General features: G+C 50.4%; 1 protein-coding gene across 8 annotated transcripts in view; it reads left to right on the forward strand.

Moving 5' to 3' along the window:
• PKIG (cAMP-dependent protein kinase inhibitor gamma) overlaps window positions 1–20,789 on the forward strand; it is a 99,231-nt gene extending 78,442 nt beyond the window's left edge. For 4 of the 8 annotated variants that reach the window (XM_045980419.1, XM_045980427.1, XM_045980421.1 and 1 more), the window contains 3 exons: window positions 16,213–16,282; window positions 16,686–16,859; window positions 20,063–20,789. In XM_045980419.1, coding sequence (XP_045836375.1) covers window positions 16,246–16,282; window positions 16,686–16,859; window positions 20,063–20,142 — 291 coding nt within the window. In that variant the 5' untranslated portion in view covers window positions 16,213–16,245 and the 3' untranslated portion in view covers window positions 20,143–20,789. The remainder of the gene's footprint in view (window positions 1–16,212; window positions 16,283–16,685; window positions 16,860–20,062) is intronic. The other 4 variants (XM_045980423.1, XM_045980426.1, XM_045980424.1 and 1 more) reach the window with 1 other exon arrangement.
• The last annotated feature ends 37 nt before the right edge of the window (window positions 20,790–20,826 follow it).

Consider the following 20,826-nt stretch of genomic DNA (forward strand, 5'->3'; position numbering starts at 1 on the left):
AAGTATTTTCTGAGTCCTTTCCACTTGGGGGGGCCATTGCCCGTCAAGCAGGCTCTTCTCGGTGCCCGGCTGTAAAGCAGTGGCTTCGTGAGGCCGTGTTTCTCCGCTGGTGTCAGAACCAGTGGTAACTTGGCATCGGATCTTTCTTTCTGTCATCTGAATCCCTGGTGTGGTTTCTCTGTCCGCCTTGCTGTAGTCGTCATTAGCGTGAAGGCTGCTTGTGTAGATGCCTGTCACTCTTTGAAATTCAGGAGACAGCTCACGCAGGGTCCTGCCAGGTCCTGGGATGACGTCCAGCTGCATGCTCTCTGGAGCTGTTCGCACTCCTTCATCTTGTCTCTCCTGACTCATTCGTTTATTCCTTCTTTTAGAAAGCATTTCTTGGGCACTCTGCAACAGGTGCGGTGGTAGGTGCCCCGAAAGCTCCTTGTGCCATTTTTATAGCATGTGGCCTTGTTTCAGCCAGGCCGGGGGCGGGGGCGGGGGCGGGGTGGCATTTGTGTTGAGAGCAGCCCGGGGGGCCGGGAGTTCTCTGATGGGGACAAGACAGGTGCAGTGTGGTCACATCCAGACAAAGCCGTCCCCAAAATGCCTCGTCCTGAAGGACGCGTGCTGAATGGGGAATGAGGAACTGCGGATTCAAGTCCTGATTCACTCACTCACTGGTGGGGGCCTTCGGTGACTCATGCCACCTCTGTGAGTCACGGTCTCTCCATGGGGAGGGTTAGCTAATGCAGTGCCTCTCCAATACTTTCAGGACCATTGCTGGAAAGAGTATGCACTTATTAAGCGTGGAGTAAATGACAGGAATGTGGGAATGTTCTGTGATTCTCGGAGCTAGGGTAGAGCTTGAACAGGTCAGGTGAGGAGGTAGAGACAAGGGTAAATGAAGACAGAGGAGAACCTCCCTTTCCTCTCTTGGCAGCCTGCTCCTGCCACATCAGCCGCTTCCCCGCACCTACTCCTAGGAGGGGCTCCCACATTCTCTGCCTCCCTGAGCCCAAGAGGCACCGCCTTTGAGGCCTGGGATCCAGCCAGTCCTGGGGGGGGAATCCAGGGTCCAGTACTTCCCAGCTCTGTGTCGGAGGCATCTAATTATACGGGGCTACTGTGAGGTAGCTCAGAGGCTGTTACCATGTCTCCCAAGGCACAGTAGATACACCCCAGAAATGGTAGCCGTCTTAATTTTCCTATTACCATTCTCACTTGGTCAGGAGCCGGGGCTCAGATGGTTATTTCAATCACTGGCTTGAGAGCGAGGATGTGCTTAAGTTTTTATCTTGTTTGTTGACTGATTCAGTCATGTGATGTATTTATTGAGCCCCTGCCACATTTAAGAACTACACCGTGTGGCGGCGATACAGTGACAAACGCCAAAGTCTGGGGACCCGTCCTCTCGGAACCAGTTGGGAAGGCAGTCAGTGAACACCTGTGTTAGCACGTGTGTCATGGCAAAGCAGGGCTCTTGTCTTTGCTGCTGGGTGCCCCCCCCCCACCCCACGCATAAACGCGTGGCTCTTTCAGGTTCCACGGAGGCGTTCAGTTAGTAGTTACCTAGGTTGTGGTTTGCGGATTCTGATCTCTCCTTCTAGCTCGAGGCGGTAGGGAGGGACGGAGAACTTTGTTTCTCCTTCAGCTCACACGGGAGGATCCAGTCTGGCCGGCACTGCCCTCAGGCGGGCAGCATCTGTGCCCGGAGCGCTGTTGAGCGGGTCCCCTCACTCACCCCACACCAGGGAGAAAGCTCAAAAATTGGCATGGAAGGGAAGCATTAAGGCATCCAATTGGAAATGCCTGTGAGAGGGTAAAATCCAAATCAGAGCAAAATCCGGAGGCACCCTTGTCCTCCAGGACCCGGGAAGGCACGAGCCACCTTCTGTCTTCCTTCCCCACCAGCCCTGCACCCTGGCGCTGAGGCCTCCTGGTGGTCTTTCTGGGCACTGGGCAAGGCCTCTCTCTTGCATTTCCTCCCTGTGGCTGGCATGGTTTCCCCGCGTATTTGCCTCCCTCTCTCCCTCCTTTTCTCCCTCCCTCTCTCCCTCTCTCTGGGTCTCCACACCGGGGTCCCATCTCTCAGAGGTTCCCCATGCCTTCTGTAGAGAGTCCCATTCCTCTCGCCCTGCTTTAGTTTTCCCTTAGTACTTTTGCCACTCGATAATTTATTCTGTGTGCTTGTTAGTAGAGTCAGCCCACTAGACCTTCGTGAGGGCTGAGAGTCTGTTTTGTTCACTGCTGAATCCCCAGTGCCCAGCGAGTGATAAATACAAAGGGAGGGAGGGAGGAACTTCCTTAAAATTAGTGACTGTGTGTAAATGACTGGCCTCCTGAGCCCCGACTCTGCCTTATACATTTTCTCATTACAGCTCTTAATTATGAAGCTCTTTAAAGATTCTTAAAATTTTTAAAGATTTCTATACAGAAGTGGTCCCTAAACTCTTTCCTCTCTTCTTACTTGTGTGGACTCCAATACCCTCCTGGCAGCAGCAGAGGCTGCTGCCCTGTGTCCCTGCTGCCCTGTGTCCCTGCTGCCCTGTGTCCCTGCCGCCCCGTGTCCCCGCCTGGTGTTTTTAAAATCCTTGTGGGAGGCAAGGGGCGCAACTTGAAACGGTCTCCCAGCAGTCCTGGTATTTCTGGTAGGCGCCCCCCCACCCACTCGTCACAAATATTGGGCCATGAGTCGATCTCCCCAACTAGACCATGAACTTCCCTCAAGGACACAGTGATGTCCTACTGTTTTTGAGTCCGTGGCATCTAGTCCCAAGCCTGGTATAGACTGAGTGATGAGTAAAATTTTGTGGAACAAAATGGATGGATAAATTAATATTATGGAGATCATATCTTGCTTTTCATTCTCCTCAGTGGATTTAGGGAATGCATTTCATAGACTTCTGGAGGCCTGGGGAGGCGGCATACTGGAGACCTCTCTGGCTATCCATTGCTGAATAACACTGCAGCCCCAGTACTTAGTGGTTTGAAATAACAGCAGTACTTTATTATCGGTTGTGATTTCCACGCATCAGAAGTTGGGGAAGAGCTTGGCTGGGCACTTAGGGCTTGGATCTCTCCTGCACCTGCCGTCGGGGGTGTGGCTGGTGCTGGAACAGCCAGAGGCCAGGCAGCCAGGGGCCGCTGGCTGCTCCTTTCTCCCTGCCCTGGCAGGACCTCTCCGTGTGGGCACTTCCCTGGGCTGGTTTGGGCTTCCTCAGAGCGTGGCAGCTGCAGATTCCTTACATGCAGCTCAAAGCTCCGAGAGAGAGCCAGGTGGAGGCTGTGTCTCTTCTCCTAATCCCACCTTGGGAGTCACACAGCAGCCCCTCTGTTGCATCCCATTAGTTAGGAGCAAGGCACTAAGGCCACATCATTCAAAGGATGCAAATTAGATTCTGCCTCTCTATAGGAGCAACATCAAAGCATTTGCAGACGTGTTTCAAAACCACCACAAAGACCCCGGCTTACCCACTTCATTTCCTACTTCATTCCACCCAGGGTCTGAGGGGGAAAGAACCTTGCCCAGAGGTACCCAGTGGAGCTGGAGCTCAGGCCACCCTCTGGACCTTTGGCTAGTCTGCGTGGAAATGATCGCACTTTCCTTTCCTGCCCTCCCTCCACAGTACGCCGGGGACTGCCAGTCTCTGGGAACCACTTTAGCCAAGGCCTCAGCAAGCTGAGATGGTGTGTAAAGAGCAGAAGGCCCAGGGGAACCCAGCGTGCCCGGTCCCCAGGCGGTCATCCAGCTGGCCTCTCCTGCCTCTTTGCAGAGACCGCTGCAGAAGCACAGGTGTCCGTGGACTGAGGAGTGTGTATCCCTCTCTCAATGCCCAGCCCTCCGTGCAGGACTAACCCTGCCCCGTCCCAGGGAGAGATGTGGCTGCGGAGGGAGTAAGAGTTTTAAATTTTGTAACCTCCAGTTATTATTTTTCCATTGCTGTAAAGTGAGATAACAAAAAAATGGAATTTGGGGACAGAATTCAGAGAACCGACCAAATATCACCAAAAAGATTCTGAAGATTACCTCCAGCTGAAAACTCTAAATAGAACTTTGCTTAAGTGTGGGAAAAGTACACGTGGGTGTGTGTTTCAGCCAGCACTGTCGACTGTTTCCTTGGGACTCCGTTGCTTTCTTGCCCTCCTTCAGAAATGCCCTGCTGTGAGGATGGACACAGAGGGGAGAACAGGGAATGGACCGCGTTCAGCAAACGCTTACTATGTGCCAGGCAGACGCCGATTCATTTCTTTGCTTCCTAACCGAATGGCACAGGCTCGATCCCACCCCACGCTCAGTGGTTACATGACTTTGGGGAAGCTACTCGACCTGTCTGCACCTCAGCTTTCTTCTGTAGAACAGGACAAAGAACACTTTCTACTTGTTAGAGAGCTGTGCTAGAATTAAATGAGGTAGTGCGTATAAGATGCTTAGCACACAGTGTGGCGTGCAGGAGGGACTCTGTATGGGCTGGCTCTGATTAGTCCTCGCAGCTACCTTGCGAGACAGTTGTCATACCTGCATCTTCCAGAAGAGGAATCTTTGGTCAGGCAAGTTGCCCAGCTGTAGGGGCAGAAGCTGGTGGGCGCCTGGGTGGCTCAGTCGGTTAAGCGTCTGCCTTCGGCTCAGGTCATGATCTCAGGGTCCTGGGATCGAGCCCCACGTCGGGCTCCCTGCTCAGCAGAGAGTCGGCTTCTCCCTTTGTCTCTACCCTTCCCTTCTGCTCATGTCTTATCTCACTCACTCACTCTCAAATAAAATCTTGAAGAAGAAGCTGGTGACTCCTCAGCCCCTGTCGTGTCCACCACACCAGACTCCAGGTGGCTCAGCCAGGCCTCCCTGACCTGCAGGAGTGGTGGGCCAGGGGTCTCTGAAGGCTGCGTCCCCTGAAGGCCTCTCTGGCCAGAGTCCTAGAGCTGGAACATTCGAGAAGGCAGGGCCAGGAATCCAGGTTCAAGGCTCTGTAAGGAGCAGAGTAGCAGAGAACAGTCTCATGAAGGCCCCAAGGTTGGAAGAACTTAGTTTGAGGAATTAACGAGCAAATGGGCCAAAAGACAGCGGGAATGAGGAAAAAGGTCACAGAGGGAGGCAGCGTCCGATCAGAGCAGGACTTCAGGTGAGTTTGGATTTTGCCAGCTGTGGAATGGAAAAGCATCAAAGGTTGAATGAAACAGGGAGGTGACCCAAGGTCGGCCAGGCAGATATCCCCCTGGCTGCTTGTACAGAAAATAGTCCGTGGGCCAAGGGCAAGCGCAGAGCAGGGATGCAGTAAGGAGGCTCCACCGAGGTGCAGGTGAGGCATGACGGAGACCAGGTGGTGACCATGGAGGGGGAAGGAGGACAGATTCACACTGAGCTTCGCAGGTGGAGATGACGGGAGCCGGCGAGGGGCCGTGTATGATGGAGGACGAGGAGGAATCCAGCATGACTTCAGGTTTCCAGCTAAGCAGTCCGAACAGATGGCGCCTTCACTGAGCTGGGGAAGGCCAGAGGGGGCAGGCTTGTGACTTGACGTGTGAAGTTTGAAATGTGAAGGAGGCAGTCAGGTTGGCAAACGTAGAGCTCTGGAGGGAGGCTGCGAGCTATGCGGGGAGCCATCAACACATACTATTAAGGGAAAGGGTTAAGAACGTCCAGGGACCAACAGAGAGAGAGGAGGACTCACGCTTGGTCCTGATCCCAGTCCTGGGGCCCTGTACCACAAAAGTCTCTAACAGAGGAGGCACCTGTGTGGAAGGGCTTGCGACATGGCCCAAGATATTAGGAGAGGGCCCTGGAGTGCGGGGGACATCTGAGAAAAAGGATGTCTGCAAGGACTGACAACCAGAAGGTCGCTGAGGACTTTGGGTGACTCTGCACGCCGCCCTTTCCTCCTCAGTGGGCGGCCTCCTGAAGCCTGTGTCTCCACCACCTGCCCCGGAGGCTGCTGTTGGAGTGCGCGGCGGGCATTGCCCAGGCAGGAGACTGCTCTCTGGTGACTTGGCTCTGGGTGTGCCTGAGGCACTAGATGGAGCTTGGTGCCAGTCCGCCGCCCCTTGGTGCAGGCCTCCCGTGGTTAGAATCCCTTACCCTTACCCTGCCCCTCCTCAGGTTCTGGGAGGTGCTGTTTGGGGCCCTGACTTTCCTACTTGCCTCTGTGCCTCTCTGGTTCTGGCTGCCCACCAGAGGGAAAAACTGCTCCCCTTTGAATCTGAGCAATGCCTGCTCAGTAGGCCCTGGTAGTTCCATCAGGTTTCCACAGCCCTTTTTTCCCCTCAGAGAAGCCTTCAAGAGCGTTTTCCCCACTCCCTAAGGAGACCTCTCCCACGGGACCAAGTCTCACTCTGTGCCCTGTGTCCTTTGCAAAAGGATCTGCTTTCTTTTGTATGGTCTCTGCAAATATTTAATTTTTGAAAAAGAAAAAAAAAACAGGAAATGACCTTTCTGGTAAATTTGGAAACAATTTAGAGTTGTACTGGAATCTGCCTGAGCAATGAGGCCTAATAGTTGCAGTCTTGGAATAGACCATGTAGCTCTTGGCAGAGTCCAGGAACCTCTTCCGTTACAGAGCTGGGGCGGGGAGAGGGGTAGTGTTAGAAACTGAAGGCATAAGGTGGCTTCCTGTGGGGAGCTTGACAGTGCCCAGAGCCAGCACCTGCAAAAGCCTCTGACCCCGGGCCACCAAGGGCCTGGATCTGGATCTGGATCTGGGTCTGGGAAGCTACGTATAAGGGTCTTCCCTTCCATCCTGGGCATTCAAATGCCTTACAAGTGACCAGACCCCAAGAAAGCCTCCAAATCTCCTGAGGTTGACGAAGAGCCGAGGAATGTCACTCTCGAGCACTTCATTGGGTTGGAGATGAGATGGGAGATACTAGATCGCTGTAGCCCCAGACTGGCTGTTGACTCTGCTGGGACTACCCCCTGTCCAGCTTTTCTGTAGATCTCACCGGCTTAAGGAGACTTTCCCTGACCACACGACCCTTAACTAAACATCCACACTCAGAGAACCTGGTCTCTTCTTCCTTTGCACTTAGCATTTATCTGTGATGATCAGGCATTTACCTGTTCAGCTCCTTTTTCTCTTAACAGATTGTAAATGTCTTTTTAGTCTCCAGCGCATACCGCATACTGGCACAGCGCCTGGCATGTAGAAGGTGCTTAGTAAACAATGAAAGAATGAATGGATGAGTGGATGAGAGGAAGGAAGAAATGAATGAATGAGAGGGAGGGAGGAAGGAAGAAATGTTAGGACCAGAAGAGCTGTAGAGAGCACATTTCGACCTTTGTTATATTCAGATGGGGGGAAGGGAAGCTGGGAGAGAGTATGGGGCTCACCCTTCAGCATGGAGACTGAGCCAGAGCTTTGGCCACTGGTTTTTGCGTTTTTGTTTTTGTTTTCGTTTTTTTGTTTAAGATTTTACTTATTTGACACACAGAGAGAGATCACAAGTAGGCAGAGCAGCAGGCGGGAAGCAGAAAGCCCAATGTGGGGCTTGATCCCAGGACCCTGAGATCATGACCTGAGCCAAAGGCAGAGACTTAACCCACCGAGCCACCCCGGCGCCCCTTGGCCGCTGTTTTGATGCAGGGCTGCACACCCTTTGCTCTTTCTGCCTTGGAATCTAGAGCATCTTCTAGTATTTACTCATTCATCAAATATTTATTGAGTTTCAACCATGTGCGAGGCCTTTCAGCTATAGTGGGGTATCCAGGGTCACCGCTTGTACAGAACTTACATTCCCTTCAGCGCCGTAAAGAACAAAAGAAGGAAGTATACGTTTTCGGCCTTCTACGCACCACAGAACGTGAAGATAAAGGAGTTAGATGAAAATGTCAAGAAGACAGTTTTACTGATGAGACACCCAATGAAAACAGGCCGTACTAGTGACTTATTAATTGTGTGCCTCTTACGTTTCCAGGAATCTATCAGACTCTTTACACACATCATCTCTTTCAGTCTTGGCAACAGCCCCCTGATCCCCAGGGTGTTCCTGTTCTCCCCACACTGCGGCAGAGGAAGCGAGTCCAGAGAGGTGAGGGGGGTTGGCCAAGGTCTCCAAGCCAGTGAATAGGGGCACCGGACAGCTGTTTACACTAGATGCCTCCTGCCACACCACACGTTCCCCCTTGGAGATTTGTGATGTCACTGGGGCTCCCGACAGGGCAGAGCAGTGTAGGATAAAGAGCTCTGGACCAAGAGTCAGCACCCCTAGATGCAAAAACTTTGGGCAGCTCACTTTTTCTTGCCGGGCCTCAGTTTCCCCAGCTTTCAATGGGAGGCTTCTCAGCACGAGCTCTGGGGTCCCTTTCAGTTTGATTATTCCACAGATGGTCTTGAGGTAAGTGGAAAAAGTAATTAAGGTAGATCTCCAGCCCATACCTTACAGTAAATAAATTCCAGATAAAGACTCAAATGTGAAAAATGAAGCCATGAAAGTGTAAGAAATAAACAAGGGAGAATTCTTTACTAATCTCAGAGTGGGGAAGATATTTCTGAGTGTGATCCAGAGCCACTCCCCCTGCTTGTGCGTTCTCTCTCTCTCTCATGAATAAATAAATAAAATCTGAAAAAAAAAACTTTTAAAAAAGGGAATAATCAGTCTATAGTAGTGAGACAACACTATACCGTACAGTCAATGAAAAAACAGTTTCAGCTCTAAAGGATTTGGGGTTTGTTTCTTGGGTTTTGATGTAATCAGTGCTGTGGTGTCAGGGTGATCTGGAATGGATTCCAGGATATATTTTTAAATGAAAAAAGCAAGATTAAAAAAAAAAAACAAGTTTCTGTTGGAAATGAAAGAAAAAGGAAGGAGTGAGGGAGGGAATATATATTTATATATTGTATACAGTATATTTGGAAGGACAGAGGAAGTACTTGCCCTGGGGAGGGTGTCTGAGACCAGGGAGGCCTCTGAGTGCTTGTGCCTTTTCCTTTTGTACCTTCTGAGGTTTGGGGTTTCTTTTCATTTTTCAGCTTTATGTTACGTGTTACATTTCTCAAAGTATTTTCATATGTGTATAACTTGCATTTTAAAATCTCTTTCCATGGTACTGATTTTCAATCTGAAATCTGAACTTTTAAGATTTTATTTATTTATTTTATTTATTTATTTGACAGAGATCACAAGTAGGCAGAGAGGCAGGCAGGGAGAGAGAGGAGGAAGCAGGCTCCCTGCTGAGCAGAGAGCCCGATGCAGGGCTCAATTCTGGGACCCTGGGATCACGACCTGAGCAGAAGGCAGAGGCTTTAACCCACTGAGACACCCAGGTGCCTGAAATCTGAACTTAATTTTAATTTAATTTAATTTTTAATTTAAATTTAATTTGAAGTTATTCAAGACATTTAAGTGAAAGATGAAACCAGTAAGCCTTTGTCTTCACACGACAAGACATGATTTTGGAGGACAGTGTATTGGGTCTTACTGTTTTCTTGATGTGGAATTTAAAGTGTATATCGTTAATTATTATACATGTTTGAGGCAGAAATAATCGTTTAACAATATAATATGAGGTTTTGCTTGTCTCATTTTGATCTCTGCCTCTGGACCTTTAAAGTCACCTATACCAGTTTTTCTTGCAAATTCCTTGTCTGCATTGTTACCAGCCTCTCTTTCTCTCTCTCTCTGAAGTGACTGCCTCTGTGGATGTTATTAGAAGTGCCTGCAAATGAGACAGGAATGACCCTGTAGTCGCAGTGCATGCGAAAGCCCTGGACTAGGAGCAGCCGCTCTTTCTAGCGCTGTTTCCGTCTGGAGATTCATTCCTTCTCTCTCGTGCTCTTAGTTGACGTACAATGTTCCATTAGTTTCACTGGTACGAGGTAGTGACTTGACAAGTTTATGCCTTATGCTGTGTTCGCTACGGTGCTGTTATGATATCGACTATATTCCCTGTGCTGTGTCTTTAATACCTGTGACTTACTCATTCTGTAACTGGAAGCCTGTACCTCCCACTCCCCTTCACCCATTGTATGCAACCTCCTTCTCCCCTCCCCTCTGGCAACCAGTTTGTCCTCTGTTTCTGCTTTCGGTTTGTTTGTTTCATTTTTCAGATTCTACATACGAGTGAAATCATATGGTGTTTGTCTTTTCCTCTCCGGCTTATTTCTCTTAGTTTGATACACTCTGGGTCCATGCGTGATGTCTTAAATACCAAGATCTCCTTTTTTATGAAGTAATTTCATTGTGTACATGTACCACATTTTTATCCATTCATCTGTGCATGGACACTTCGGTTGCTTCCACATCTTGGCTGTTGTAAATAATGCTGCAATAAACGGGGCGCCTGGGGGGCTCAGTCGGTTAAGCATCTGCCTTCAGCTCAGGTCATGATCTCGGGGTTCTGGGATGGAGCCCCGCATTGGGTTCCCTGCTCAGTGGGGCGTCTGCTTCTCTCTCTCCCTCTGCCCCTCCCCTTGCTCATGATCTCTCTCTCTCTCTCTCTCTCAAATGGATAAATACAATCTTTAAAAAGGAATAATGCTGCAATGAACATAGAGGTGCATGTATTTTTTCAAATTAGTGTTTTCATTTTCTTCAGGTAAATATGCAGTAGTAGAATTGCTGGGTCATATGGCAATTCTGTTTCCGATTTTTTGAGTTTTGATTTCACAACTGTTTTCCACAGTGGCTGTACCAACAGTGTATAAATATTCCTTTTCCCTACATCCTCACCACTACTTGTTATTTGTCTTTTTTTCTTCTAGCCATTTTGACAGGTGTAAGGTGGTATTTCATTGTGGTTTTGATTTGTATTTTCCTGATGCCGAGTGATGGGAGCATCCTTTCATCTGTATGGCCATCTCTATGTCTTTTAGAAAAATGTCTTATCAGGTCCCCTGTTTTAATGAGATTATTTGTGTGTTTTTTATGTTGGGCTGTATAAAGCTGGATTTTGGGTGTTAATCCCTGATCAGATAGACCATTTGTAAATATCTTTTCCCGTTCAGTAGACTTACCTTTTCATTTTGTTGATGGTTTCCTTCTCTGTGCAAAAGCTTTCTATCTTGATGCAGTCCCAATAGTTTTTATTTTTGTTTCACTTGCCTTAAGAGACACGTCTAGAAAAATGTCAATTACGGCCAATGTCCAAGAGCTTACTGCCTGGTTTCTTCTAGGAGTTCCATGGTTTTAGGCCACACATTTAGGTCTTTAATCCATTTTGAGTTTATTTTGGTATATAGTGTAGCCCAATTTTCCCAGCACAATTAATTAAGAGGCTGTCTTTTCCCTATTGTATATTCTTGCCTCCTTTGTCATAGATTAATTGACCATATAAGCGTGGGTTTATTTCTGGGCTCTCTGTTCTGTTCCATTGATCTGTGTGTGTGTTTGAACCAGTACCATACTGTTATAATACAACAGCTTTGTCCTCTGTCTTGAAATGTGATATCTCCCACTTTGTTCTTCTTTCTCAAGATTGCTTTGGCTACTCAGGGTCTTTTGTTGGTTCCATATAAATTTTAGTATTTCTTACAGTTCTGTGAAAAATGCTGTTGGTATTTTGATAGGGATTACACCGAATCTATAGATGGCTTTGGTAGCCTGGACATTTTAACAGTATTTATTCTTCCAATCCATGATCATGGAATATCTTTCCATTTGTTTGTGTCATCTTCAGTTTTTTTTATCAGTATTTTATCACTTTCAGAGTACGGGTCTTTTACGTCCTTGGTTATCTCTAAGGATTTTATTCTTTTGGGGGGCATGTCCTTTTTTGAGTTTTATACTACACGCACATGTATTCAAAAATGAAATAATTTAAAAATAAAGTGAATGTTTTCACTATGAAGAATAAAAAAAATTAAGTCATAACTTAAATATGTGATGATATTGAGATTTTTCTTCATTTAACAATTGTGAACATTTCCCTGTGTCTTTTAAAAATATTCACAAACATGGGGCACCCAGGTGGCCTAGTCGGTTAAGCGTCTTTTTTTTTTTTTTTTTAAGATTTTATTTATTTATTTGACACAGAGAGATCACAAGTAGGCAGAGCAGCAGGCAGAGAGGGCAGGGGAAGCAGGCTCCCCACTGAGCAGAGCGCCTCATGCGTGGTTTGATCCCAGAACCCTGGGATCATGACCTGAGCCGAAGGCAGAGGCTTAACCCACTGAGCCACCCAGACACCCAAAACATCTGGCTCTTGATTTTGGCTTAGGTTATGATCTCTCAGGATTGAACCCCAAGTCAGGCTCCACATTCAGCAACGGGGAGCCTGCTTAAGATTCTCTCCCTCTTCCTAAACCCCTCCCCCTGCCTGTGTTCTCTCTCTCTCTCAAAATAAATTCACAAACATTTTAATGCTACTTATGTTTCATTTGGCTATAAATTGGTGAAATATGTTTATATTTCTCTGTTTTCCATAGAAGCTCATTTTGGTGTCTTAGTTTTGGACTATTATAAATAATGCCATAATGAATATCTTTGTACATTAATTTCATGCACAACTTGGACTCTTATCTTAGAATCAGTTATTATGAGGGACGCCTGGGTGGCTCAGTCAGTTAAGCGTCTGCCTTTGGCTCAGGTCACAATCCCAGGGTCCTGGGAGGGAGCCTGCTTTTCCCTCTGCCTCTGCTGCTCCCCCTGCTTGTGCTCTCATGAGCTCTCACTCTCTCCCTCTTTCTCAAATAAATAAAATCTTAAAAAGTCAGTTATTATGAGCTTAGTTGCTCAAGGATATGAAAAAAGTTGAGGTTTCTTGATGCATCTGAGCAAATCACTCCCCAGAGAGGCTCTGGCAAGTTTATACTATCATTAGCAGTCTGATAATGACCATTTTCTGACGCAGTTTCCAACTCTAAGGATTTATTTCCCTGTTGCTGTTGACTTTAAAGAGCAGAGAGCAAGAATTCAAATGTTGAAGAAAAGTGAAATTGTGTGCTTGTGCTGCGGCTCAGGGGGCTCCCCTGACTAAAGCCTAAAATTGCTTCGGAATCCCTCTTCCCCAAGAGGGTGAGGATGGAGAACGTTGGCCGCATTGGTGTTTTCCTTGGGCTTTGCGCTTGGCACACTTCCATCTCTGAGCCAGGAGGCTCACTCAGCTCCCAGCACAGGGCAGCCTCTAGGGAAAGGGCAGGAGCCAAAGCCCTAGGGTGTCTATTCCAGCCGGAAGCTGGCCTTTTAGATGAAGCCTGTGACTCCATCCCACAGTGGCAGATCCTAGAGAGAGCAGATGAGAACATCACAGCAGTCTACGGGGGGCAGAGTCCTTTCCCAGCAGTCCTAACAAGTCCCTTTATTGGCCGCACAGAGAGGGAGAGAGAGATGAAGGGTAGATAGATATGTAGACAGACAGAAATTTAATAAATATTTTTATTTATGTATGTATTTATTTATTTCAGAGAGAGAGAGAGAGATCACAAGTAGGCAGAGAGGCAGGCAAAGAGAGGGGGGAAGCAGGCTCTCCGCTGAGCAGAGAGCCCGATGTGGGGTTCGATTCCAGGACCCTGGGATCATGACCTGAGCTGAAGGCAGAGGCTTTTTTCTTTTTTTTTAAAAAGATTTTATTTATTTATTTGACAGACAGAGATCACAAGTAGGCAGAGAGAAAGGAGGAAGCAGACTCCCTGCTGAGCAGAGAGCCTGATGCGAGGCTCCATCCCAGGACCCTGAGATCATGACCTGAGCCGAAGGCAGAGGCTTTAACCCACTGAGCCACCCAGGCGCCCGAGAAATATTTATTGATCACATAGTCTTCGCCAGGCACTGTCTTGAGCTCTGAGCGTGTTGGCTCAGCTGCCCGGAAGAGGCCTTTTGGTCTGGCTGTTGAAATCCCTCTTCTCATGGAACCAACCCTCTAATTGGAAGAGATCTAAAGAGACAGAGCTTGGGGAAATGGTGTGGCCTGCCCCGGGTCTGTCCTCTGCCCTTGGCCGCCTGGGCCTAAGAGCCCGAGGGGTCCACTCAGGACCTTCCTGAGTCATGGTTATAAACTCACCTCACTGACTGTGAGGGGTCTTGTGGCAGTTTAAATGAGGACCAGAAAGCGTAGAATGACTTGGTAACTTTTCTCTTTATTATTGCTGTGTGAATCGTCAGAAATGTTATTGTTACTCCTGTTACTGCAGCAGGTCAGTCCCCTGTTCAGAGGCTCTGAGCCATTTCCCAAGAGGGAGAATGCAGAAGTAAAACTTCTGTGACCTGCGGAAGGAACCCCTTCTGGGACTTCGGAGAGTTTGGTTTTTGCTGTGTTTTGTTTTGCTGAGAAGACAAAGCACTAGGGCAACGTCTCTCTGGGCAGCCCCGAAAGGTAGTCTGAGCACGCCCTCTGCTGGAGCTTGGGGGTATTGCCTTGGGCTCTGGCCCTGCCTTTATCTTCCAAATGGGGTAACAGGCCCAGGGAGGCGCAGGACATTCTTAGAATGCCCCAGATGTATTCTTAGTTGTCTCTTCTGAGCTAGGTGTTGTGGGGAGGTGTGAGGCCAGCCCTCCACACTGGCAACCCGACCTTTCTCCTCTCTGTCTCTCTCTCTGTTTCTCTGTCTCTGTCTCTGTCTCTCTCTCTCTCTCTCTCTCTCTCACACACACACACACACACACACACACACACACCCCTTACCGAGCCCCACCCCACCCCAGGCACCTTCTGCCAACATCAGTCACCTAACACCGTACAAAAGCGTCACACAGTAACTTGGGCTGAAAAGAACAAAGATAGTCTTAGAAGTAAAAGTTCCCCTTTGTTACAAAAAACCACACTTGATAAGGTTTCTTTCCTTGTATCTGCTCTTTTCCATAGAAACTAGCTTCTGTCCTAGGTGTTGTTTTGCAATTAACAGTTTATCTCAGAAACCTTGCTGTATCAGTATACCTGGTGTGACCTGCCTTCAGAAAATCAGTTTCTTAAATGTTCATGTCCCCCTAGCAGATGGACATTTGTTTACGTAATAGCAATACTGACAGTCGGCAGGGGTGCACATAAACAGACAATTTTACATGCTGCGAGTGGGGATATAAATGGGAATAGTACAGAATTTACAATTTTTTTTTTTACTTATTTATTAGACAGAGAGAGAGAGATCAGAAATAGGCAGAACAGCAGGCAGAGAGGGAGGTGGAAACAGGCTTCCCGCTGAGCAGAGAGCCGGATGCAGGTCTCAAACCAGGACCCTGAGATCATGACCTGAGCTGAAGACAGAGGCTTAACCCACTGAGCCACCCAGGCGCCCTGGGATAGTACAGAATTTAAAAAGTTTTTTTCCCCCTTATTTTTTGTCGTCATAATACCTATGCTATTCACGGAGGCAACTTGGAAATGTGTCTAAACGGTGCGGCTTAAAAATCGTCCCATCCTTCCCTTTAGTCCAGAAATTCTGCTTCTAGAGGGGTACTCTGATAACTAGGGCAAGACACAGAGACTTACATGAAGACCTCGTACTGTCTATGATGGTAGAAAATTGGAAATATCTCCATGTTCATTTCTAGGAGGCTGATTAAATCATGGTACATCCGAGTACATGTGCACAAAACTCACCTAGAGGGAACCTTAATGACATGTTCTAGAGTTCTACAGAGTAGGCTATAAAATACAGTGTATAGTACGATTCCCCCAGTGTTTTCAAATATATATGGCTCTTCTTTATATGTGTGGTTCTTTTCAGTCTCTAGGCTATATTCTCTACCAGCAGACTTAATCATCTCTGTAGCAGTAACTTCTAATTTCCTGTTTTTCTTCCCCACACCCTCCCCCATCTCTGAGTCCCAGCCCCCTCCCTCCATGTACCTTCTCAGCATCTCCCCTCGCAGGGCTCACAGGCATCTCCAAGTCGGTGTGCTCAAATAGAACTCTTAATCTTCCCTGCCCGTCAGGCCCCAAGTTTGCCTCCTCTGCTGTCTGTCTCAGGCAGCCACACGTCCACTCAGTCGGGTCAGAAAGCTCACTTCCCCACCAGTCAGATACCAGGTCCTGTGGATCTAACCTCCAAGTCACATCTAGAATCTGCACCACCGCCTCCTTCCTCTGCTGACCGTCTTCTTACACCTCACCTGCAGGAGCCCACAACTTGCCCACTTCTGGGCCCTGCCCAACCCAGATGCCAGAGTCTTCCTTGGAAAAGTAGATCTGATCTCTTGGGACCTGCACCAGTTGCAGATGTGACCCGGGCCCTGCCAGCTCGGCAGCACCCTGGGCATCCCTGCCCCTCGCCCAGCGCATCCGGCCTGGGGCTCTTCTGGGTCTCGCCTCTCCCCCTACCCTTCCCTTCCCCTTGAGCCTTCACACGCTCTTCCCCTCCACTCGTCTAGATAACACCTGTTCTTCCTTGGAGCTCACCTAAAATGTTGCTTCCTGATCCCCAGCCTTGGTCAGACCCTGGTAAGTCACTCCAGCACCTTGCCTTCTCCCTGGAACCCCTGAGCCCCCTTGTAGTTCCGCGGGTGACTTGGGCAATTCGCGACCGCCGCCAGCTGACTGGTGGCTCCGTGGGGGCAGAGACTGCGGCGGGCTTGTTCACGGCCGCATCTCACCAATGCTAGGCCCGCGTCACTAACTTCAGAGGAAAGACAAAGGTTGTTCTTTAAACTGTTGATAGTGGTTTCCTGGGTGTGAAATTATGGGTGATTTATTTTGTTCTTCGTATTTTTCTTGGCTGTTTTGTCTTCAGTGACTGAGGCCAAAACTGTCATTTTGTCAAAAGATGTCTGTGCTGGGCCCAGAGCGGAGTCTTCCCTGCGGGCGGCACCTGGCCTCACGGGTCCTCCTGCCCCTGTCCCCACAGGTCTGAGGAGCGATGCAACAGGCATGATGGAGGTTGAGTCCTCCTACTCGGACTTCATTTCCTGTGACCGGACAGGTCGTCGGAACGCAGTGCCTGACATCCAGGGGGACTCGGAGGCCGTGAGCGTGAGGAAGCTGGCTGGAGACATGGGCGAGCTCACACTCGAGGGGGCAGGTCAGAACGCGTGGGTCTTCGTTCTTCGGGGCTCCGGGGCCGCCCTCCAAGTCCTAGACTGCCCACGTTAAATCAGGCCCCACTCTCATGGTCAGTGGCCAAGGGGCCAACCAGTTTCTAGGCTGGAGGGCCCTAGTGTCTCAGGCCCTAGGACTCTTGGCCAGGGGTCTAGCCTCCTCCCTTTTCCTCATCGCCCGCTCCATCCACAGGTCCTATCCATTCTCTTCCCAGACACGTCCCAGGTCCGTCTACTTCCCTCTGTCCCCACCAGCCAGCCTGTGGCCAACAGGACTCAAACTGTCCTGTTCCATCATGTCTCTGCCACAAGGCCCCTGTCCCACTGACAGCGAAGCACCCTACTGTGTGACCAGGCCCTGCCCTGCCTCTCGGATCTCAGCAGGGGCCCCGTTGCCCTCACCTTCTGTCCTCCACCCATAGCCACCATGGATCTCTGTCAAGGCACAAGCGTGTCCTGTTCAGAGCCTCCTGGGTCATGGTCTCTGCTAGAACCTTCCCACCCAGGCCTGTGGCTGAATTCCTACCAGGTGCTCAGAGGGGCCTGCCCTGACAGTGAAGGAGAAGGTTTCGTGTGTTGGAATGTGAGCTCCAGGAGAGCTGGTGCTTGGAAACCACGGGCTGCAGGAGTGAGATAACGGAGGAAATAGCAGCCGCCATCCCCCATCGTGCCTGGGGCATCCTCCCTCCTTCCCTTCCTGTCCTAGTGGACTCTCCTCTGCTCCGTCCACTGGTCAGCCCTGGGGCCTTGCTCTGGGCGGCCTTCCCTCACCCTTGTGGACTGGGTAGAGGGTCCCTGTCCCCACAGTTCCTCAGAGACAATGTCTGTGTCACATCACCTCCCACAGCTGACTGCAACTCTAGGGCTCCATGGGTCTCCCGCAGAGCTGTCCTGGAGAGCCACCATCTCCCCCCTGCCCCCCCCCCCCCCACGTAGTCTCCAGCCTAGAGCCCTTGGCGCGCGTTGGCCAGAAGTGACCCCTGAGTACAGAACAGACTGTGGGGACATGGACTCAACCCGCTCCTGTTCTAGGCAGACCGACAGGCCCAGGAAGCTGGGTGGGTTGCTCAGGGTCACCAGCAAGTGAACACAGAACAGCACCCCGCGCGAGGAAGACACCGCTCACCCTGCCCTGCTCCGGGCGTCTGTCCGCCCTCCCTGTCCTGTGGCTCACCCTCCTGCCAGCTCACTCAGCCACCGCCACTGACCCAGCCGAGGAAAGCACATCTGCTTCCCAACGGCCCCCGAAGGACCTTAACACGCTGCTCCCTGGGGCTGGTTCTTCCTGCCTTCCCCTCCCTCCTCAGAGACGTAGACTGACCACCTGCCCCCCAAGCAGGAGGCGGCCCCTCTCCTCCTGGCCACCTCCACGGCCCCACTTCGCACAGCACCCCTCTAGGCTGGGGGCTTCTCCCTCCTGGATCTTTGTCTTGTGCCCTGGGACATGGCACTCGGCAGCGGGGACAGGTTGCCCAGTCAAGGGCTGCTCACGGCCCGGCGTGCCTGCCCCCGCCACGGGCTGTGCTTTCACAGGGCTTGCTCTGAGCTGGTGCAGCCTTATCCTCGGCTCTGGGAACCTGTTCCATCCCCCTCTGCCTCAGCGGTGGTAGCCACTCCTTCATGGACCCTGGCCCTTCAAATACCTGTTTCCTCTAATTTGGAATCCCTGAAGTGTCTGGGTCCTCTGCGTCTAGGACATTAGCCTGCCGGGGTGACATTTAAAAAGGGGACCTGAGGAAGGAACAGTGGTCACTGCAAGGAGGTGAAGCACTCATGCTAGTTGTAGGCCGGCCCAGCCCTAGAACCTTCCAGTGGGCCCTGCAATGAGCAACTTCCACAGGTAGGCCTGGGGGCTGTGCTCGGTGCCCCAGGCTCCCTGAAGGAGTGCGCTTACAGAGATTCAGACCAGCAGGCCTGGCTGAGAATGATTGCTTAAAACAGCCCAGGAGATGGAGACCTGGCCGTATGGACGGGGAGGCCGGGCCTTGGCCTATCCTGAAGGACAGGGGCCAAGTCTGAGACCTGCTGGTGCTTGTTAACGCTCCCTTGGCTTATCCTGCCTTTCCTGATCCCTGCACTTGCGGAGAGCGCAAACATTTCCTTACTTTGCCTAATAATGAGAGAAACAACAGATAGGACGTCAAGAAAGGAGTACACTTCCCCGCAGTAGAGTAGTGGCTGGTAAAATAAGTGTTCAAGAACCTTCTCCCTGCAGCGCGTGGGTGGCTCAGTCAGTTAATCGTCTGACTCTTGATTTCAGCTTAAGTCATGACCTCAAAGTCATGAAATCGAGCCTCACCTCAGGCTCCACACTGGGCATGGAGCCTGCTTCAGATTCTGTCCCTCTTCCTCTCCTTCCCTGCTCACTCTTGTGCTTATTCTTTTAAAAAACAAATTCAAACAAAACCAACCTTCTCCCCTGGCCGAGAGAGCTGGGACTGGCCAAGAGGGATTGTTACCATGGGCAACAGATGACCACCTGTGGGCCTTGCACTCCCCTCACGTACAGGTGGAAGTGTGCAAAGGCTCAGAGAGAGGAAATAAATTGCCTGAGGCCCCACAGCAAGGGAAGGGTAGAGCAGAAATTACTAGGGAATCTGATGAGAATGTTCTGTTTGCCAGGGCAAGAAGCTCACGGTCAAATAGAGCATCACGAGCTAGAAAATTTGCCCAAAGTGCAGACTAGTGTGTCGGGCTTCTGGAAGTCCAGAAGGACCCTCTGGGCCCAAGCTTCTGCTACAGGTACCACCCTTGAGGTCATGGTGGGCCAGGGTGAGGCCCGTCTGGTAAGGACATGGCAGAGTGAAACCGCTGTGGGCTGTGCTCCAGCCCCACTCTGGTTCTCCCTGGAGCACCTGCTCCCGGCTGGGACTTCATCTGTGTCCTTTCCTCTTGGAGAACCGCACAAACTTCTGTTGCTCAGCAGCCCTGCACTGGACGCCAAGGCTTATAGCCGTCATCTGTGATCCTGGCCTTTCACGGACCTTAATTGTAGCAGTCGCACCACATGCAAGTTCTTTGTAAACATCAACATGTTAGAGGCCAGGTTAAAGGTCCCATTGGCCACTGCCACCCCAATCCAGCTCGTGTTCTGCACCCCAGGGCTCTACTATTACCACTTTGGGCCCTTCCAAGTAGCCTTGTGTGCTTTACGTTTGTGTGTATGTTCCTTTTCTCTCCTCTCCAGAAGGACAGACAGAGGTGGGCACCCCAGACAAGGAAGCTAGCAACCAGCCTGAGAGCAGCGATGGGACCACCTCGTCTTGAGTCTGACCTTGCCCATGGAGGATGGAAAAGAGACCTGCTGTCCTCGCCTGGACTGGGAGCCCTGGCACTGGCCTGGCAGCCTCTTCTCTGAGCCCCTGTCCCAGGCAGGCCAGGCCAGAGTGAAAAGGCACCCCCAGAGGCCACCGCGGCCCCTTCCCCGGGAAGGCCCTCCACCTGCACCCTGAGGCTCCCCTCCCCCACCACCTCCTCACTGTGCCCAGGTACACTTCCGGGACCCCGCAGCTGTGGGGCATTATTTATTCAGTGGGTGCCTGAGCAGCCCCCCCCCAAGAACGCACCTCCAGAGGTGGCCTGGGCAGCAACCCCAGCCCAGCTCTGCCCCACCCGCCCAAGCCCAACCTTCTGGGTCAAGACCTTCATATTCCTTTTTTTAAAAACACTTTTAAACTTTTTAAAAACTTTAAACTTTTTTTCAGCAGAGGGGGCGGGAGCTGTGTGTGGTTTTTTTGGAAGGCATTATAAGTTAAACTGACCATCCGTGCGGCTCTGCGTCCCCTCATGGAGCTCCGCAGATCCATTTCTAGGCAAGGGTTTTGTGCTCAAAACTGTCTGATCAACTCTTTGCCCTTCCTACCGAGATAAGTGACACCTAGGACCCAGGAAATAAATGCTGATGATTTGTGTGACTGGTTTATGATTATTTCTTCTTTAAACTGCAAAAGC

The sequence above is a fragment of the Meles meles genome, chromosome 16 (assembly GCF_922984935.1).
Source record: "Meles meles chromosome 16, mMelMel3.1 paternal haplotype, whole genome shotgun sequence".
Taxonomy (NCBI): Eukaryota; Metazoa; Chordata; class Mammalia; order Carnivora; family Mustelidae; genus Meles; species Meles meles.